Source organism: Malaclemys terrapin, chromosome 2, assembly GCF_027887155.1.
Source record: "Malaclemys terrapin pileata isolate rMalTer1 chromosome 2, rMalTer1.hap1, whole genome shotgun sequence".
Taxonomy (NCBI): Eukaryota; Metazoa; Chordata; order Testudines; family Emydidae; genus Malaclemys; species Malaclemys terrapin.
Genome location: NC_071506.1, coordinates 267,392,680 through 267,414,743, shown reverse-complemented (window position 1 = coordinate 267,414,743; position 22,064 = coordinate 267,392,680). Strand labels below are relative to the sequence as shown.

At 42.8% G+C, this 22,064-nt stretch overlaps 1 protein-coding gene across 1 annotated transcript in view; it reads left to right on the top strand.

Moving 5' to 3' along the window:
- Positions 1–22,064, top strand: part of UBE3C (ubiquitin protein ligase E3C) — a 178,164-nt gene that overhangs the window by 25,163 nt on the left and 130,937 nt on the right. Inside the window, exons 6-9 of the mRNA XM_054021103.1 lie at positions 5,866–6,023; positions 9,954–10,107; positions 10,592–10,809; positions 11,154–11,308. Coding sequence (XP_053877078.1) covers positions 5,866–6,023; positions 9,954–10,107; positions 10,592–10,809; positions 11,154–11,308 — 685 coding nt within the window. The remainder of the gene's footprint in view (positions 1–5,865; positions 6,024–9,953; positions 10,108–10,591; positions 10,810–11,153; positions 11,309–22,064) is intronic.

Here is a 22,064-nt window from a genome sequence, read left to right as displayed (position 1 = left end):
CACGGTTCAGAGTGGACCCCACTGGCTGCCCCTATGCATAGGAGCCAGAGAAGGGACATATTTGCTGGGATGATTTAGTTGGGGATTGGTCCTGCTTTAACCAGGGGGGTTGACTAGATGATCTCCTGAGGTCCCTTCCAACCCTGATATTCTATGACATACTGCTGCTTCTGGGAGCCACGTGGAGTGGCCCCCCCACCCTGCTTCCTGGCTGGAGTGCCAGAGAGGGGCCATGCTACTGCTTCTGGGACCCACGTGAAGTGGCCCCTGACCCTGCTTCCCGGCTGGAGCGCCGGAGCTGGGCAAGCCCCAGTCTCCATTCCCCAGGCATCTCGAGGGCCGGATTAAAATGGCTGGTGGGCCGTATCCAGTCTGCGGGCTGTAGTTTGCCCACCCCGTCATAGAATTGTAGGACTGGAAGGGACCTCAAGAGATCTTCTAGTCCAGTCCCTGCACTCAAAGCAGGACCAAGTATTATCTAGACCATTCCCTGACAGTTGTTTGTCTAACCTGTTCTTAAAAGCCTCCAATGACTGAGATTCCACAACATCCCTAGATAATTTGTTCCAGTGCCTAACTACTCTTAGACATTAGGAAAAACTTCCTAACTGTAACCTTAATCTCCCTGTGGAAATTTAAGCCCATTACTTCTTCTCCTTAGCCACTAAGAACAGGACAACAATTTATCACCCTCTTCTTTATAACAACTTTTTACATACTTGAAGACTGTTATGTTCCCCCTCAGTTTTCTCTTCTCCAGAAAAAACAAACCCAATTTTTTCAGTCTTCCCTCATAGGTCATGTTTTCTAGACCTGTAATCCATTTTTGTTGCTCTCCTCTGAACTTTCTCCAATTTTGTTCACATCTTTCCTGAAATGTGGTGCCCAGCACTGGACACAATACTCCAGTTGAGGCCTAATCAGCACAGAGTAGAGCGGCAGAATTACTTTACAACATTCCTGCTAATACATCCCAGAATGATGTTAGCTTTTTTGAAACAGTGTTAAATTGTTAATTTTAGTTGGTGATCCACTACAACCCCCAGATCCCTTTCCGCAGTACTCCTTTGTAGGCAGTCATTTCTCGTTTTGTATATGTGCAACTGATTGTACCTTCCTAAGTGGAGTACTTTGCATTTGTCCTTATTGAATTTCATCCTATTTACTTCAGACCATTTCTCCAGTTTGTTCAGATCATTTTGAATTTTAATCCTATCCTCCAAAGTACTTACAACCCCTCCTAGCTTGGTATTGTCCGTAAACTTCATAAGTGTATCCCCTATGCCATAATCTAAGGGCTGGTCCACACTAACCCCCCAGTTCGAACTAAGATACGCAACTTCAGCTATGTGAATAACGTAGCTGAAGTCGAAGTACCTTAGTTCGAACTACAAGGTACTTACCGCAGGTCCACACGTGGCAGGCAGGCTCCCCTGTTGACTCCGCGTACTCCTCTCGTGGAGCAGGAGTACCGGCGTCGACAGCGAGCACTTCCGGGATCGATTTATCGCGTCTAGACAAGACGCGATAAATCGATCCCAGAAGAGCGATTGCTTACCGCCAACCCCGGAGGTAAGTATAGACTTACCCTAAGTCATTGATCAAGATTTTGAACAGAACTGGACCTAGAACTGATCCCTGTGGGACCTCACTTGATATGCCCTACCCGGTTTGACTGTGAACCATTGATAACACTGGTCTACAATTTTTGAGAAGTCGTATGCTTCAGAGATAAAATATGCTATTTATTATGTATTTTGGTGTGCTGAATTCAAGTATGACAATTAAAACAACTGATTGGCTACTGTTTTTAAGATATTTAAGCTTTTACATTTTATGTCTATGTATATTGTGTAGATAGTAGAGTTTTAATCATAAATTGTAAACCTAGGTCTTTTCATGTGTTTATGGTTGCTTTACATGATAATATTTCACCTGTCCTGTTTATGTAACACTTTAAAAATCAGCAAAAGGGTTATATAAATAAAATTTATTTGAAACAAAAGGCAAAAAACTATTATGTACATAGTTTAGTCCTATTCAGTGTCTACTCGGCACTTTTTGGCTTGTCTCTTGTATTCATTAAATGGAGCATCTCTTGTCACTGTCCAGCAATAGTCTGCAAGTATTGATGGGCTCCATTTGCCCTGATAGTGTTTCTCCATTGTTGCAATGTCCTGGTGAAATCGCTCGCCGTGCTCGTCGCTCACTGCTCCGCAGTTCGGTGGAAATTAATCTAGATGAGAGTGCAAAAAATGTATCTTTAGTGACATGTTGCAACCAAGGCTTTTGTATGCCTTGAGGAGGTTTTCCACCAACAACCTGTAGTTGTCTGCCTTGTTGTTTCAGAGAAAATTTATTGCCACTAACTGAAAGGCTTTCCATGCCGTCTTTTCCTTGCCACGCAGTGCATGGTCAAATGCATCATCTCGAAGAAGTTCACGAATCTGAGGACCAACAAAGACACCTTCCTTTATCTTAGCTTCACTTAACCTTGGAAATTTTCCACGGAGGTACTTGAAAGCTGCTTGTGTTTTGTCAATGGCCTTGACAGAGTTCTTCATCAGACCCAGCTTGATGTGTAAGCGTGGTAACAAAATCTTCCTTGATTCAACAAGTGGTGGATGCTGTACACTTTTCCTCCAAGGCTCCAATGACTGTTGGAGTAGCCAAACTTTCTTGATGTAGTGGGAATCTCTTGCACGACTATCCCATTCGCAGAGAAAACAGCAGTACTTTGTGTATCTAGTCTGCAGACCAAGCAAGAGAGCAACAACCTTCAAATCGCCACAAATCTGCCACTGATGTTGGGCATAGTTTATGCACCTCAAAAGTTGTTTCATGTTGTCATAGGTTTCCTTCATATGGATGCATGACCAACTGGAATTGATGGCAAAACATTGCCATTATGCAGTAAAACAGCTTTAAGACTCGTCTTCGATGAATCAATGAACAGTCTCCACTCATCTGGATCATAAACGATGTTGAGGGCTGCCATCACACCATGGATGTTGTTGCAGGCTACAAGATCACCTTCCATGAAGAAGAATGGGACAAGATCCTTTTGACGGTCACGGAACATGGAAACCCTAACATCACCTGCCAGGAGATTCCACTGCCGTAATCTGGAACCCAACAGCTCTGCCTTACTCTTGGGTAGTTCCAAATCCCTGACAAGGTCATTCAGTTCACCTTGTGTTATGAGGTGTGGTTCAGAGGAGGAAGATGGGAGAAAATGTGGGTCCTGTGACATTGATGGTTCAGGACCAGAAGTTTCATCCTCTTCCTCGTCTGACTCAAGTGAGAATGATTCTGTTGCATCAGGAACCGGCAGTCCTTCTCCGTGGGGTACTGGGCGTATAGGTGATGGAATGTTTGGATAATGCACAGTCCGCTTTTTCTTCTTTGACACACCTTTCCTAACTGGAGGCACCATGCAGAAGTAACAATTGCTGGTATGATCTGTTGGCTCTCTCCAAATCATTGGCACTGCAAAAGGCATAGATTTCCTTTTCCTGTTCAACCACTGGCGAAGATTTGTTGCACAAGTGTTGCAGCATATGTGTGGGGCCCACCTCTTGTCCTGATCTCCAATTTTGCAGCCAAAATAAAAGTGATAGGCTTTCTTAACCATAGTGGTTATACTGCGCTTTTGTGATGCAAAAGTCACTTCACCACAAACATAGCAGAAGTTATCTGCACTGTTCACACAAGTACGAGGCATCTCTGCTCACTTTGGCTAAACAGAAATGTGTCCCTTTGCAAAATCAAACGCTGACAAATAAGAGAGCACGACACTGTATGATTTCTAGAGCTGATATAGGGCAATTTGTTCAGCAGATTGATGTAAGCTTCGTTACGATTGCATTATCCATGACTTCTAGGAATAACATGATGCAATTCATATCATGTATGACGCAATAGCAGCTTCAGATTGCATCATTCATTGTTTTGCCTAAAAAGCAAGTACTGTCCAAACCCAGTCATAGATTTATTCATAGATCCAGTCAAAGATGTATTTTAGTCATTTCTGGTTGAAATTGAGATCCCTTCCCTTTATAACTCACTTATCCTCCACCATTCCCAAGTCAAGGGTCGTATATACTGACCCAATAGCATATCTAGAAAACTAGAGCCAATCAACAATTTTAAGCATCATTTTCGTTCTCAGTGACCCAGAATTAGTAATGTTTGACTACATTTATTTCAGAAGCATTTTGGCTGTAGAGCAGTGTAACTACTCTCTGGGAAAGGTTTTCCAACCAGTTATGCATCATTGGTATAGTAGTTCCATCTAGGTTGCATTTCTCCAGTTTGCTTATGAGAAGGTGGTGGGAGACAGTATCAAAAGTCAGATCTACTGCTTCCCCCCCCATCCATAAGGCTTGTTACCCTGTCAGAGCTTTTAGGTTGGTTTGAGATGTTTTGTTCTTGATTCAAAGTGACACAGTCAATTAAAATCATCCTTTTTTTTTTTTCTGGACATTTTTTTAACTAGTGTGTTTACAAATGACACCTAAAATTACTATAAATTAAAGAGATTAGTGGAAATGTTTTTCTCTGATTTTTAGTTTATTTACTTTGTGCATTTCTCAGTATTTTGTGTATTCTTAGTGTCATTGATTCTTTGTATAGCCTATCATTTTCTCTCTGTTTGAATTGGCTTTTTACATTGCAAAAGAGGGATAGAAAAAGTAGAATTATAAAAATTGGCAGGGGATCTCTGGAGCAGGGATAGTAACAGAAATTACTTTTAATGCCTTTTTAATGGCTAGATTTCAAGTTGGCAGTGGCCCTATAAATTGTTGATTTTTTTCATTATAATATAGGTGTGTGTATATAATATAATAATCTATATAATACAAACTAGATTATATGGACCATAGGCTTCATTATTGTTCTGCGGAGTGAAACTCCATTTTTCCCATGGTAGAACTCAAAAGCTGATCCAACCCAGGTTTCTAAGGCTCTATTTCCTTCATTTTGGGGCTGTCCTTTTAACCTTTCCCTTCCTAATTTTCCTTGCCCGTATGCACCCCCACTCCATCATGGTGCCATATATTTATTCTCCACCATTTTTGTAGTTGCAGGTATTTGATGAATAGTTTAGCAAAGAAGTATAGAGAATAGAATGTCTGGCACTTTGTTCTGTAGCTGAGGACAGAGCTTTTGTCCGACATCTGACTGTCTTCAGCTGCCTCTTCAGAATCCCACACAGCTTAGTCCTGGCAGACCTGGCTTCATTTTCTGTGTTCATGTCATAACTGTTGGCAAATAGATACTCTGGACTTCTCTTCTGAGGAGTCTCATAATGATTGTGTCTGTCTAGTGAATGCAGCAGGCCACTAAACTTTGCAAGTCATTGAGGCCAAGAATTTAGCAAAGAGGAATTGGATGTTTGTATGGAAAAGAAAAATATCGAGGTTTGTTATAGTTAATACTGAAAAAAAGACTTCAGGAAAGAATAGAAAACCTTATGCTTCAGGGTTTAAACCAAGCTGTATTTGGAATTAGAATTACATGTTTGTGTGGGACAAGTTTATCCTACATCTTCTTGTTGCAAGGTTTCTTGTGCCTTCCCCTGAAGCATCTGGTGCTGGCCACTGTCAAAGACAGGATATTAAACTAGATGGACCATGAGTTTGATCTGGTTTGGCAATTCCGATGTTCCAGAGTTGTTGAAGCACTTGTCTTGTAAAGATAGTTGAAGTTCTGAGAATGTTTAGAATCCATTATGAATAAGATTATTTTTAAGGAAGATGTGAAAATCTTTGTAGCTCAATTTTTAAAAAAGATGCATGAATCTTAACTTAAATGGGAAAAACCTCTCATGTTAATTAATTGTGAATTTTATTTTATTTACAGGTTACTGCAAAACTGCAACGATGACAGTCTGAATGTTGCACTTCCTATGAGAATGCTTGAGGTATTTTCATCTGAGAATACGTATTTACCTGTTTTACAAGATGCCAACTATGTGGCATCAGTATTTGAACAAATTTTGCACTACATGGTTCAAAAAGGTCAGTAGCAGGAATATTAGAAGTTGTGGTAAAAACACAAACTTTAAACAAATGTGTAACTGCTGAAGGCCATGTTACTGAAACACAGTGTATTTTGACAATAGACATTATGGTTAACATTAAGTAGTGCAGACACTGACCCATAGTTTTAATGAACATGTTTGTGAACAAAAAGTTACAGCTCAGTTCTTGATTTCTTTGGAATCGTGTTTCTAAACTGTATATTTTACTAGGTTGCTAGTGCAATGTGTTTTACTATATGCTAATATTATATAGTGAATATGCTTCATTCCTCTAACTGCTGTTTTACATATGCGCAAATAACCTCCCCCCAAAACCCAAACTGCAGTTCTACTCTGAAAAATGACTTTGTAAAAATGTTACCTTCTTGTGCAACAGATAATCTCCCTTTATCTGCTAAATGGTGTTAAAGTGTTTGTTAATTTTTAACCCTGTTAGCACCATAGCACCAGCACAGCAAAGAGATAGTGAGCTAGGTTCTGTTTCCTTTGTTCCATCATCAATAGAGCTGTTTGCTAAGTTCCGGGCAGTTACACCTGTGCAAACCTGTTGAAAGCAAACGGATTGCATAGGTGTCACTGAGGGTGTAATTTGGCTTGTGGAACTTTTATTACTTGTGGGATGTGCAAGAAGGAAAGAATGCAGTTTGGCTTTCTGATCCTGGGTTGAGTTTGCCAGATTCATATCAAAGGGAAAGGAAAAACTTTTTCTTCCTAACTGATCATATTTGACCTGACAGCCATTTATAGGAAAAAACCACAGAACTCCAGGATGTCATTTCTACAGTCACTTCTTGGAATAGATCCATATTTTAAAGGTTTAAAACATACATAGTGGACTAAATCCTGCTCTTATTCTGGTACTGTTGATTTAGATGGAACTGCTACAGTCAGAAATTACTTTTTACCAGAGCAAAATACAGTGTGAGTGAGATTGCAATACGTTAATTGGCTTGCCTAGAAGCTATTACAAATTTTCATAGTATGCTATTAAGAACACCATAATTTGTATATTTGTTTAGCTCTTGTATAAAGTATTTTGGAAGGTGTCACCTCCATATAGTGGTGTTAGCTTGTTGTTACTACATAACATCTAGTTTTCAAAATTGATGTATGGGAATTTAAGTCTGGATAGGTTAAAAATCTAAGTCCATAAAATCTAGCTGTCTGTCTGATCATGGTACAAAAAGCAAAAATAGTAAGACTGCATGATAACTGCAGTTGTGCTGTCCTTTTAATCATACATGATACCCGAGTAATTGTACAAAACACTTTTGTGATCTTTGTTTATATCATTTTAAACTGTGTTTTGCACACAGTCCATCTTGCCTGTGCTTCTGAAAACTATTACCTTAGCTCCTGCATCCCCTGTACTTTCCATTTGTTATTTCCACCTCTTGTTACATCTTATCATATGGCCCCTACCCCAAAGAGCTTAACAGTTATTTATGATATGGTGTCCTAGCACAAAGGGCCTCTGATTTTTCATTGAAACCTCTAGGCACTACTGTAATACAAAATTGTTAATAATAACTCGAGTGAGCTAAGGCAAGTGGGATTTGGTCCAGGGGACACAAGAGCTGCTTAATGAAAATAAATTGCACCATAAAAAGGGGAACAAAACAGTTTTCAGGGTTTGGCAAGTGATAAACAATATATTCACATTTAAAAATGAAGTTCAAAGGGTTGAAAACACACGGAAATCATTTTTAAATATTTATTTTTAATTATTCATAGCATCTGGAAAGGCCTGTAAAGGACACAGTGGTTATCTGTGAATGTGCTTATGTATTGAAATGAATGCGTGTATTGATTTAAATACTGGCTTTGGAGTAGAGTACAAATGAAACTTTTTATGCAGTGTTCCTCTGGAGGAGAGGTAGGTAAAGTATATCAGCCTTTTAGGCCTTGTCTTCACTAGGAAAAAGATGTATTTTTAACTCATGTTAGCGCATATTAGCTAATGTGTTAAAATCCTAATATAGACTAGGCAAGTTGTAGTTCTTCAAGTACTTGTCCATATATATTCTTCTGTTGGTGTGCATATGCCTTGTGCACTTGAGTTTGGATTCCTTTGGCCAACAGTCTTCCTTGGGGCCATGCCTGTGCCCTGACTGTCCTTGTGCCGCTCGCCTGAGAGGAAAAAGGACAGGGGACCCTCCATTCCTTTGCCAATATGAAATCCATGAGTTATGGGACTTCATAATAACAGGGAAAGAGGGTAGATCATGGAATATATATGGACAACATATTTCTAAGAGCAACAGTAACTGTAAGATAAAGTAACCATTAATTTTAACATGTAAGTTGGTAAGGGTAAAATTTAGAGGGGCCCTAGGTTTTACCTCACTCAAGTCATAGATGTTAGAGCTGCAGCTGCCTTGTCAGTACTAGAATCTCAATACGTGTTAATATGCATTAGCTACTGTGTTTAAAAATGCACCTTTTTCCTAGTGTACACATGGCCTTATAGTAAGAAAAAGTGTGTATGGCAATATAAAGGATTGTAACTTATAAAAATAAGAAACTGATTTCTGGAACTTCCAAACTCAAATAATTTTTACTGCTGAAATGCCCCTTCATTAGCCCTAGTATTAATAAATTGTAGGTATGTATGAAATCTAGATAACCTAGGGGCCATTTATCAAACTAAGGCAATTTAGAAGTAGTAATATCAATTTAACTGAAATGTCAGCTGCAGGGCAAGTTCAGTGCACATCCATATTTACAAGTGTACACTTGAGAAGAAGTGCTTCATTTGAGAAATACAATTAAAAGACACACTATTTTAACCATACCCTCTTACTTAAAGTTGAACAAATGTTTTATAGTCTCCAACGAGTGAGCTTCAAATATACATTTCCAGTTTTGACAACAGTGAATGTTCTTTTCAGGAAATGGGTGCAACAAAGGATTCTTCATAAGAGTACTATGTTTACTGCACTTCACTTTCAGCTATTATGATGTGATGCTGTGCTGGCAGAGCAAGTTTAAACTCTCTCAGGTGTGGTTTTAAGAGGCAGTGCAAAGGATGGAAAAGTTAGTTCAACTTTTCAATGCCTTAGAAACCTTCCAAATATGCTTTTGTGATGTCTCTTGTTGTCATGGACTGATTTTCACTGACTAGAGCAGGTAATTTGAATAGGATGGTTTTTATTATTGATGATAAAAGCATATGAGAACTGTAATATCTTTAGAAAATGTTTGAATCTACGTGAGTTTCCAGATGCTCTACCCTTTTAAGTTCATTAAGCAAGAAGGTGAATTAAGGATAGGATGGAATCATGAAATAGTCTTTGCATCTTATTGACATGGATGCTGTTCAGGTTACCTCCCAGCCACATCTTTGTGGCATAGTCAATGGAACATCATGTTATTATGCAAGAAATCCACAATTTAGGAACAATTTTCAATCCAGACTGGTGGAGGTCAGAAGTGTTTGTAGAATTGTGACACTCCTCCAATAGCAGGTATGTGTGTAGGATGTCATATGATACTCTGGAAGGCTTTGGATCTAGTGGGAGCCATTGATGGTGTCCAAAAGGCCAAAAAAACAGAAATGTGACAGGCGGATGAGTTCAGAGAAATAGGAGATCTAGTATACTGTGTCTAGGTGGCAACTGCTTTAAAGAACCAGTTCAGCAGGAACAGGTTATTTTTGAAAGTCTGGCTAATTCTGTGTACATTTATTTGTCTCTGCAATTTACAAAATAAACTGCATTTCCAAACAACTGGTGATGACCTGGCCATTTTCTTTTATGAGTATAGCTTTTTGTTGCATTTTTACAGTTTATCTCTTAATTGTTTAAATCAGACTTTAAGCTATGAATTGTAAAGAGCTCCTAATTATAAATTGCAGTTTTCTTTACAACTCGAGATAAATGGTTGCATATATTTTTATTTGTTTCAGGATTCTACAGGTCGCTTTATTTGTTAATTAATAACAAGCTTCCATCGAGTATTGAATATTCTGATGTCTCTCGAGTTCCTATTGCAAAAATACTGCTAGAGAATGTTCTGAAACCATTGCACTTTACATATAGCTCCTGTCCAGAGGGTGCAAGGTAAACAAAGGAGATCTTTCAATATTTGTATATCAACTCATTATTATCTGAGATACATAGGGTACATGCAGTTTTTAGTTAAGATTTTATATGTGCTGTTGAGTGCACAGTATTACAGAAAAAAGTTTTATGTGATAGTGCAATAATGTACTGAAGTAGGTTTTCTGAAATTCTTTACAGCACTTATTCAGTTAAATATAATTTTTCATAATCTTGGAATAGTCTGACTAGTTTTATGTGGGTGCATTAGGCTTTAAAGAAAAATACAAATAGAATAATATTGAGAAGGGCTGATTAATTTTTGAGTAATCTGACAAGCTTAATATAGTGGCATAGAATTAAGGAATGAAGCTATACATAGTTTCCTTGATGGATAAAATAATGTGTTCAGACTCGCAAGATGATGATCAATCACTTCATGGATGTGCTGGTGAAAAATTATGTTTACATTTTCTGTAAAGAACCTTTTTTCTCCCCCTTTCAGGCAACAGATTTTTGCTGCCTTCACAGAGGAGTTTCTGGCAGCACCTTTTACAGATCAGATATTCCATTTCATCATTCCAGCGCTTGCAGATGTGCAAACACTTTTCCCTTATGAACTCTTCCTGAATGCACTATTAACAGAAAGCAGGCGTTCAAGAAAAAGTGATAGAGCTCCATGGCTGTTTTACTTTGTTTTAACAGTTGGTGAAACATATTTGGGTATGAAAAATATATAATCTATTCAGTTAAAATTAATTTTTGTGTATTGTACAATATAGGTCTTTGAATTGGCATGTTACATATCACTATAGTATATTTTAGTATATTTCATGGTCTGAAAAAGAAATCAAAAGTGATAGTTTAAAATATGAAGATCATTAGATGTATTCTTCTTACAGCCCACTCCAAGATTCATATAATTCTTTGCAATATAGGGCATACTTTAATTGTAAGCTTTTGGGCATGTTATTTATTGATATGGGATTCCTGTTGAACACAGTTCTATTCAGCGATAGTACAGTATGATCTGCTTACTTTCTTTTATTTCTGTTTATTTGCTGTAGGATCCCTGTCAGAGGAAGGGCTACTTGTGTACTTAAGGGTACTCCAAACATTTCTTTCTCAGTTACCTGTGTCTGCTACTGGTGCAAATTGTCAAGATGCAGCCAGTGATTCTGAAGATGAGGATGAAGACATTAGTAAGATGATGACCATACCTGTAAGCGTTAAAGAGTTACTCTGAATAAAACCTTCTTATAGCAACACCATAGTTAAAATTGAGGAAGGCACTTTCATTCCCCTAATTTCATTTACCGGTGATGCAGTGAAACATGCATCAGTGGTAAAGAGACTGCTTATTTTGGTTGTTAGAACCAAATAATACAAATTTTACTGTATTGTTTTTAAAAAAATATATTCCTTGTTTATTTAATGTGAAGTGCACAAAAACATTGAAGATGAATTTTTTATTTAGGACCTTCGTGGTCAGTTGGGACCAGATTTTTAAAGGTATTTAGGTGCCTGGAGATAATAAAGGTTCTGTAGTGTCCTTTAATATGATGCTAATTCAAATAGTATTACATTAAAGCAGACTAGGAAACCTTTTGTGTGCACCAGCAGGGTCTACACAGATTAATCAATGTGTAACAAGTTAGTGTGCTTTAGAAATCATACCCCCGTAGTGCACATTGCTGTTCTGTATAGACAAGCCGTAAGTATAAACTTTTCATTCCCAGGTGTACTGTAGTTTGCTTACAATGCACTTTATGTGGCTAGGCAAGTTAGTTGTTTGGTAGCACGTTATGCGGTTGGCTGCATAATGCAGTGTGATTTACAGTGGAAAAGAATGGAACTTGGAGGGAGGCATAGACCTTGATCATTGTAAAGAAAGGTGACTCTGATTAGTAAGTGTTTGTTACGTACAAGCATTTCTGTATTGCATATATATATATACATATATATATATGCGCACATACATACAAATGGAACTCTGAATGTAAATTTCTGAGGTAGACCGTTTTTAGTCATTATTTTTTTTAATGGAATCCTAAATATAATTCTGTATTTGTACAGCGCATAGTACAGTGAGGTCCTGGTCCATGACTGGGGCTGCTAGGCACTACAAAAATACAAATAATAACCAAGAATTCTTAAAAGTACAGGAGCAGCAACACAATCCTAAAACACAAATTTATATTAAAAAAATTTGTTGCTACATAAAACATTATCTGATTAAAGGCTTCCTTTATTTTTAATCTCTTTCTTAAAGGAGAAAGGATGGGAGGTGAATGTTGGATTCTACAGAGAAATATTTATAGAAACTGCTTATGAAAGGGTCTCAAAATAGCTTTCTACATTAAACTTTGCTAAGATCAAGACACTTTTTTAAAAACTTAATATACTTTCAGATTTTGCCATTTTCAAGCAAAATAAAATTATTGAAAAAAGTGACCTGTTAAAATTAATTTAGGCAGGAAGACAATATAAGAATGATTTACTTTGATAGAAAAAGATCGACAGTTTACTTTCCTAGTTTAATTTTGTATTTTAAAGGGGACCTTATAGGGCTTGTATCTGATAACACTGAGTTGTCAAGGAACACAGCCATCAAATCTTGCCACTTGAAAATATTATATTCTGCCCTTGGACAAATTATATATTCTTCTTTGAGTGCTTGCTCATGTCGATTCCATTTTAGGTGTGTGCGCGCCCACGTGCATAGTTGTCAGAGATTTCTGCCTTAGCGGTATCCGTAGGGCTGACTGTGGTGCCCCCCCTGGAGTGGCGCTCCCATGCACTGGTATATCAGGCACCGCCGGCCCTGTGCCCTCTGTTTCTTATTACCATCTGTGACGGTTGGTTGGAGCACTTTGTTTTGTTTCGCAAGAGCAGCAGCGGTTATCCATTGACTGGTTTAGTTGTTGTTGTTCATAGTTTCATAGATAGTTGATAGTGTTAGGTAGTCAATAGAGTCCCAGTTGGAACTTTGCCCCAAGTGGGACATGTCCTGCTCCCCCGGTTTCAAGCTGTGTGTGTCATGCAGCAGGCCGATGCCAATCAGCGATCTGCATGATAACGCTCTTAAGCATCTGGGAGAAGGCCATAGAAAAGACAGGTGCCGCATCTGTAAGAACTTTCGCCCAAGGACCCTGAAGGAGCGGGAAATCTGCTTGAGGACATTATTGATGGAGGCTGCTCTTCACCCAGTGTTGGAATCCTCCACTGTGGCACCTACACCCAGCACTTCGGCCTTGGCACTCAGCGTACTGCCGGCACCGGGCTTGGCCTGTGCCGAAGAAGAGGCTGAAGAAAAGAAGCCCCTTGACACCAAAGGAGAGAGAGGCCTCGGTTAAAGGACCTGTGTCAGGCCATGCGCCCGCAATGGGGCTTCATGGGGGTATCATGGAGGTTGGACCCACCAGGCATGCACCCCTCACCCCAGGCAGTGGCAGGGGTTCCCAGCCAGTGATGGGGCCTTCGGTGCCTGAAGCGGTCCCAGCGGCTAAGGAGCAAGGCCGACTGGCTCCGGAGTTGCCACGCCAGGTGACCAATACGGCTCCGCTTGCGGCACCGAAGGGGAAAGCCACTGAGGTGCTGCAGCATAGACTGGAGGAATACCGCAGGTCGCCGGATCACAGGTGCAATTCCCCATCACTGCACCCTTAGGACCCGGCAACGCAGTCTAGCTTACTGGCCAGACAACCTAGATCTCCATCGAGATCCCCTCCTACTAGGTGAGGGACTCCAGACTTGTGGCACCACTCCCCGTACTGCCAGTACTGACGACCGTCTGGCCATAGGTCGCCTACACGCTGAACACCCTCTCCCAGAAGGTTTCATCATCCTTGGTCTCTGTCCTGGAGGGCTTGTTCAGGATCTCGGCGTCTTTCCCGTTCATCCTGGTACCGTTCCTCTGGCAGGCAGTGTTTCTCCTGGTCCCCCTGTCAATTGCCTACCAGGGTCAGTAGGCAGACCCAGGCCTCAATGGCCCTGCTGTGGTCACCAGAGGGATAGTGATCAAGGTCAGACCACGATTTTAGCCCGTCACCGAGATGAGGCAACTCTCCTCCAATGTGGGAGACCAACGCAGCAGGAGCCGTAGCCCCCCATGGACCATACTGGAATCCGTGGAGGGTGCTGGTGTTGCCGGTCCAGTACTCCCAGCTCTCCCCTGGCTGCATCGGACAAACCAGCTGAGGTACTGCTGGTGCTGCAGTCGGAACATGGCACTGAAGCAGAGCCTGCGCACCATACCCCGACACTGAGGGAGCCCTACCTCGACAAGGGAGTGAATGACACCATCCCTCAGGCGATACAATCGTAACTTGTTGTCCCTGGATGAGGCAGTGGCCAGACCCTCCCAAACCAGCAGTGCCCTGGACGATTTTAAAGAGCACCAGGCCCTCCTTAAACAGGTGGCTGAAAATTTTGGCCTGCAGATTGAGGAGGTCGCTGAGGAGGCAGACAACCTCTTCAATGTCATCTTGGCCACTACACCGGCAAAAATTGCATTGTCTGCCCACCTAGGGATGCTCAGTATAGCCAAATTGGTGTGGCAAGCCCCCTCATCTATTCTGCTGACAGAATAAAGAAAGCGGAAAAGAAATAGTATGTCCCTGCAAAGGGCTTCGAGTATCTGTATACTCGTCCCCCGCGGCATCATTGGTCATGTCCGCAGTGAACGAAAGGGACAGGCAGGGCTACCCCAGCGGAACGCTGAAAAATAAGGATGCCAAAAGACGACTTATACGGCAGGAAAGTTTATTTGACGGCCAGCTTACAGTTTTGGGCCTCGAATCATTAGGCCCTGCTGGGACCTTATAAATGGGGCCTGTGGGACTCCCTGAATAAGTTCATGGAGGCCCTCCCACAGGAACATGTCCAAGAGTTGGCTGCGTTAGTGAGCAAAGGCACGGCGGTGGTCCGGGGAGTCCTTCAAATGTGGGACATGATGGACTCAGCTGCCAGGGTGGTCGCATCAGCAGTGGCCATGAGACGCAGCTCCTGGTTGCAGGCTTATGGGCTGTCCCAAGAGATGCAGACCACAATCCAGGACCTGCCATTCAAGGGTTCAGGGCTCTCTTCTGAGCTAACTGACTCTAGTTTCCATGGGCTCAACGACTCATGAGCCACCCTCCGATCCCTGGGCTTGCACACCCCTCAGCAGTCCAGGAAGCCATTCTGTGCTCTGCCACCTCATCCGATGCAGTCTAGGTCTTGGGGGGTTCCCAGGTCTGGCTCCTATAGAAGAAAGGAGATGCACAAAGGGCCTAAGAGATGCTACCCGTCCTCTTCCCACCCGGCTGCCCAACCTGACCCTTCCAGAAGTCAGGGAGGCCAGAAGCAGTCGTTTTACGGGTGAGCTCGAGGACGGCACCCCAGCCAATGTACTGGATCCAACCCTCCCTTTCGTCAATCGCCTCCACCCCTGCCGGTTGGCCTGGTCACCTTGGAATGCTGGGTACTAGGTACAGTTTCTTTGGGCTACACCCTGCAGTTTATAGCTGACAACCCCTCCAACCCTCCTTCCCCGTCCCTCTTCAGGGACCCTTCTCAACTCCTGCTATCCATACCTCGATGACTGGTTGATAAGGGGCTGGTCTCTGGCTCAGCTGTGGAGACATCTCAACCTCATATGTTCCACCTGTTGCGATCCAGGGTTGATCATAAACGAGAAAAAGTCAACCTTAACACCAGTACAACACATAGAATTCATTGGAATGGTCCTCGACTCCACTCGGGCCAGGGCCTTCCTCCCCGAGACTCGGTTCCAGGCCATGGCGGATCTCATCACGGGCCTGTGGGCCCACCCACTCACCACCGCCCACATGTGCCTGAGGCTGTTGGGCCCCATAGTAGCATGTACTTATGTGGTCGGGCGTGCACAACTCTGCTTCAGACCTCTTCAGGAGTGGCTGACATTGGTCTATATTCCCAACTGGCACAGCATGGACTGGGTGGTCTGGATCCCGGACAGCATACTGTCATCCCTCATCTGGTGGCAGGATCCCGTTTGCGGCCCCAGTCTCCTTGGTGACCCTTGGCTCTGACGCCTCGGACCTGGGCTGGGGAGCCCACCTGGGCGCTCTCAATATTCAAGGTCGTTGGTCCAATGGCAATCATTCCCTGCATATCAATATCAATGGTTCAACTAGCCTGCCAAGCCTTTCTACCTCATGTACAAAACAGGGTGGTCCAGGTCCTGACTGACAACATGCCTACAGTCTTCTATGTCAACAGGCAGGGTGGAGCCAGGTCATAGAATCATAGAAGATTAGGGTTGGAAGAGACTTCAGGAGGTCATCTAGTCCAACTCCCTGCTCAAAACAGGACCAACACCAACTAAATCATCCCAGCTAGGGCTTTGTCAAGCCAGGCCTTAAAAACCTCTAAGGATGGAGATTCCACCATAGATTCATAGATTATAGGACTGGAAGGGACCTCGAGAGGTCATCGAGTCCAGTCCCCTGCCCGCATGGCAGGACCAAATACTGTCTAGACCATCCCTGATAGACATTTATCTAACCTACTCTTAAATATCTCCAGAGACGGAGATTCCACAACCTCCCTAGGCAATTTGTTCCTGTGTACCATCTCTGTAGGTAACCCATTCCAGTGCTTCACCACCCTTCTAGTGAAATAGTGTTTCCTGATATCCAACCTAGACCTCCCCCACTGCAACTTAAGACCATTACTCCTTGTTCTGTCATCTGCCACCACGGAAAACAGCCGAGCTCCATCCTCTTTGGAACGAACCCCCTTCACGTAGTTGAAGGCTGCTATCAAATCCCCCCCTCACTCTTCTCTTCTGCAGCCTAAATAAGCCCAGTTCCCTCAGCCTCTCCTCATAAGTCCTGTGCCCCAGCCCCCTGATCATGTTGGTTGCCCTCCGTTGGACTCTCTCCAATTTGTCCACATCATTTCCATAGTGGGGGGCCCAAAACTGGATGCAATACTCCAGTTGCAGCCTCACCAGTGCTGAATAGAGGGGAATAGTCACTTCCCTCGATCTGCTGGCAATGTTCCTACTAATGCAGCCCAATATGCCGTTAGCTTTCTTGGCAACAAGGGCACACTGCTGACTCATATCCAGCTTCTCATCCACTGTAATCCCCAGGTTCTTTTCTGCAGAATTGCTGCTTAGCCAGTCGGTCCCCAGCCTGTAGCACTGCATGGGATTCTTCCTTCTAAGTGCAGGACTCTGCACTTAGGGTGACCAGATATAAAGTGTGAAAAATCGGGACGGGGGTGGGGGGTAATAGGTGCCTATATACGAAAAATTCCCAAATATCGGGACTGTCCCTATCAAATCGGGACATCTGGTCACCCTATCTGCACTTGTCCTTGTTGAACCTCATCAGATTTCTTTTGGCCCAGTCCTCCAATTTGTCTAGGTCACTCTGGACCCTATCCCTACCCTCCAGCGTATCTACCTCTCCCCCCAGATTAGTGTCATCCACAAACTTGCTGAGGGTGCAATCTATCCCATCATCCAGATCATTAATAAAGATGTTGAACAAAACTGGCCCCAGGACTGACCCCATGGGCACACTGCTTGATACTAGCTGCCAACTAGACATCTGCCCTCTGCCAGGAAGCTTTCCGGCTCTGGGATTTCTGTCTGCAGCACGACATCCATCCTGTAGCTGCTCACCTTCCAGGGATCAAGAACGCTTTGGGAGATCGCCTCATCTGGATGTCCTCGTCTCGCCATGAGTGGTCCCTTCATCCGAAAGTGGTCAGTTCCATCTTCCGCAAGTGGGGAACTCCCCTGGTGGACCTGTTTGCGTCCTGGCAGAACAGGAAATGCCATGTCTTCTGCTTGATTGGGGGCATGGACAGAGGAGCCCTGTCAGATGACTTTCTGCTCCTGTGGTTGGGGGTGCTGATGTATGCCTTCCCTCTGGTGCTGTTGCTTCCCAGGATCCTCACCAAGATTAAACAGGACAGGGCAAAGGTCATCCTCATAGCGCTGGCATGGCTGCGCTAACACTGGTTCAGCACTCTGCTGGACCTCTCAGTGGTGACCCTGTTCCAGCTAGTGCTCAGGTTGAACCTGTTGTCCCAGGAACCATGGCAGTCTTCTGCACCCCAACCTGAGGGTGTTACATCTGATGGCTTGGCTGCTGCATGGCTAAACACGCAGGAGCAGCAGTGCTTGGCTGAGCTTCAGCGCGTTCTGTTGGGAAGAAGGAAGCCCTCCATCAGAGCAACCTACCTGGCCAAGTGGAAATGGTTCACCTGTTGGATTGCAGACAAGGGTGTTCATCCCGAGTGGGTTTCGTTGCAGCTTATTTTGGACTACCTCCTGCACCTCAAGCTCCAGGGCTTGTCCCTCTCATCGATCAAGGGCCATCTAGCGGCCATCTCAGCCTTCCACCCGCTGTTTGAAGGCAGGTTGGTTTTTGCTCAGGATATCGCAGCCAGATTCCTTAAGGGCCTGGAGTGCCTCTACCTGCACGTCAGGGACCCCATCCCTCCATGGGACTTGAATCTGGTACTGTCACAGCTTGCGGGTCCTCTCTTCGAGCTGCTGGCTTCGAGCTGCTCCCTCCGTCTCCTCTCCTGGAAGGTTGCATGTTTGGTTGCGGTGAGGTCAGCCTGCTGGGTTTCTGAGATTCGGGCGCTCACCTCAGAGCCACCATATGCTGTCTTCTACAAGGATAAGGTCCTGAATTTCTTCCCAAGGGTAGTCTCTCCGTTTCATTCAAGCCAGGACATTTACCTACTGGTCTTTCTGAAGCCGCATAGGTTGGAGGAGGAGCGCAGGCTACATGTCCTGGATGTCAGAAGGGCTCTGGCCTTCTACATTGACAGGACCAAGCCGTTCCGTAAGTCGACGCAATTATTCGTTGCTGTGGCCGACAGAAGGAAAGGTCGCCCTGTACCCACTCAAATAATTTCTTCTTCGATCACTGCCTGCATTCGCTTCTGCTATGACCAAGTGAAGGTGCCACCCCAGGCGATTGTCACCACCCAATCTACTAGGGCGCAGGCCTCTTCGGCAGCCTTTCTGGCCCATGTACCTATCCAGGACATCTGTAGAACGACCACCTGGTCATCTGTCCACACTTTTATGTCCCACTATGCACTGACCCAGCACACCTGGGATGATGCTGGCTTTGGTAGGGCAGTACTGCAAGCCGCTAAGATGTGAATTCTGAGCCCGCCTCCGTGGGCACTGTTTGTGAGTCACCTAAAATGAAATTGACATGAGCGAGCACTTGAAGAAGAAAAAATGGTTACCTATATTTTCGTATCTCTTGTTCTTTGAGATGTATTGCTCATGTCCATTTCATTTCCCGCCCTCCTACCCCTCTGTTGGAGTTGCTGGCAAGAAGGAACTGAGAGGGCACAGGGCCGGTGGCGCCTGATATACTGCCGCACAGGAGCGCCACTCTAGATGGCGCCACAGCTGGCCCTATGGATACCGCTAAGGCAGAAATCTCTGACAACTGAGCACGTGGCCGCACACACACCTAAAATGGAATGGACATGAGCAGTAACATCTCGAAGAACAACAGTTACGAAAAGGTAGGTAGCTGTTTTTTCTGCCACAAATGTCTACCGCACATATTTAAGATAGGGTTGTCAAGCGATTAAAAACATTAATCGTGATTAATTGTACAATTAATCACGCCATTAAACAATAATAAAATACCATTTAGTTAAATATTTTTGGATGTTTTCTACATTTTCAAATATATTAATTTCTTTTACAACACAATACAAAGTGTACAGAGCTCACTTTATATTTATTTTTTATTACAAATATTTGCACTGTAAAAACAAAAAAATAGTATTTTTCAGTTCACCTACTACAAGTTTTGTAATGCAATCTCTTTATCATGAAAGTTGAACTTACAAATGTAGAATTATGTTCAAAAATAACTGCATTCAAAAACCAAACTTTAGAGCCTACAAGTCTACTGAGTCCTACTACTTGTTCAGCCAATCGTTCAGACAAACAAGTTTGGTTACGTTTGCAGGAGATAATCTGCCCTTTTCTTGTTTACGATGTCACCTGAAAATGAGAACAGGTGTTCGCATGTCACTGTTTGTAGCCAGTGTTGCAAGATATATCTATCTGTGCCAGATGTGCTAAAGATTATAGTCCCTTTATGCTTCAACCACCATTCCAGAGGACATGCATCCATGGTGATGATGTGTTCTGCTCAATAACAATCCAAAGCAGTGTGGACCGACACATGTTCATTTTCATCATCTGAGTCAGATGCCACCAACAGAAGGTCGATTTTCTTTTTTGGGTGGTTCGGGTTCTGTAGTTTTTGCATTGCAGTGTTCCTCTTTTAAGACTTCTGAAAGCATGCTTCACACCTTGTCCTTCTCAGATTTTGGAAGGCACTTTAGATTCCTAAACCTTGGGTCGAGTGCTGTAGCTATCTTTTTAGAAATCTCACATCGGTACCTTCTTTGTGTTTTGTCAAATCTGCTGTGAAAGTTCTCTTAAAACGAACAACGTGCTCGTTCATCATCCGAGACTGCTATAACATGAAATATATGGCAGAGTGTGGGTAAAACAGAGCAGGAGATGTACCATTTTCCCCCCAAAAGCGACAAAGAGTTCTGTGGCATCTTATAGACTAACAGACGTATTGGAGCATAAGCTTTCGTGGGTGAATACCCACTTTGTCAGACACATGTCTGTAAGGTGCCACAGAACTCTTTGTCGCTTTTTACAGATCCAGACTAACACGGCTACCCCTCCTTACTATTCTCCCCCAAGGAGTTCAGTCACAAATTTAAATAATGCATTGTTTTTTTAAAGAGCGTCATTAACATGGAAGCATGTCCTCTGGAATGGTGGCCAAAGCATGAAGGGGCATACAAACGTTTAGCATATCTGGTATGTAAATACCTTGCAATGCTGGCTACAAAAGTGCCATGCAAACGCCTGTTCTCAGTTTCTGGTGATGTAAATAGGAAGCGGGCAGCATTATCTCCCGTAAAAGTAAGCAAACTTGTTTGTCTTAGTGATTGGTTGAACAAGAAGTAGGACTGAGAGGGGTTAGAAGGTTCTAAAGTTTTGCATTGTTTTGTTTTTGAGTCCAGTTACATAACAAAAAATCTACATATGTAAGTTGCACGTTCATGATAAAGAGACTGCATTACAGTACTGGTATGAGGTGAAAAAAATATTTAATAAATTTCAATTGGTATTCTGTTTAACCGTGCGATTAAAACTGCGATTAATCATGATTAATTCTTTTATCGCGATTCATATTTTTGTTAATCATGTGAGTTAACTGCGATTAGTCGACAGCCCTAATTTATTATATTATATGAATAGTGCTATGAGCTATCAACATTTTTAAGTATACGCTGCTCCTCCCTCCAATTGATTTTCCCCCTAATTTTAATCCATTATTTTCTGGGGAAGTTGTGCTTGTGTGAGGACAAAACAGCTTTTGAGGTTTCACTAGATTTAAATAACTTCACAATAATTATGGCCATCTTTGTTGTTTAAAATAAACCATTACACAGTTAACTTTGAAATTGATAATTTTTGTAGGACAAGAATACATGAAGAAACTTCTGTGTTGACAACACACTGAGAGAAGTGGAGACAGTTTACTCTTGGGGACAAATCCTGCCCCCTACTCGTGGCTGTGGACAGCTCTCTGAGAACTAGTGTAGTTTCATTGTGTGGAGTTCGATACAGGATTTGTGAATCCTGTGCAATAGAGACACATTCCACTTGTGTGCCAAAGAGTCCAGCCATGTGTGGCTCTTTGCAGGCCTGTATCCCTTTGCAGCAGAGAGATGGGTGCAGGGTCACATACCTGTTTACTGCACTGCCATACACCATTCCACTTATCTTCATTTTCCTTTGTGGTTCACAACTCAGTTAATCTAGTTGTCATTCACAATTTTGTTGTAATGCTTTTCCTCCAACCTCCTCTTCATCCCACCCAATCCATGTTGTCACCAGATCATGGTGGTACTTCTTGTTC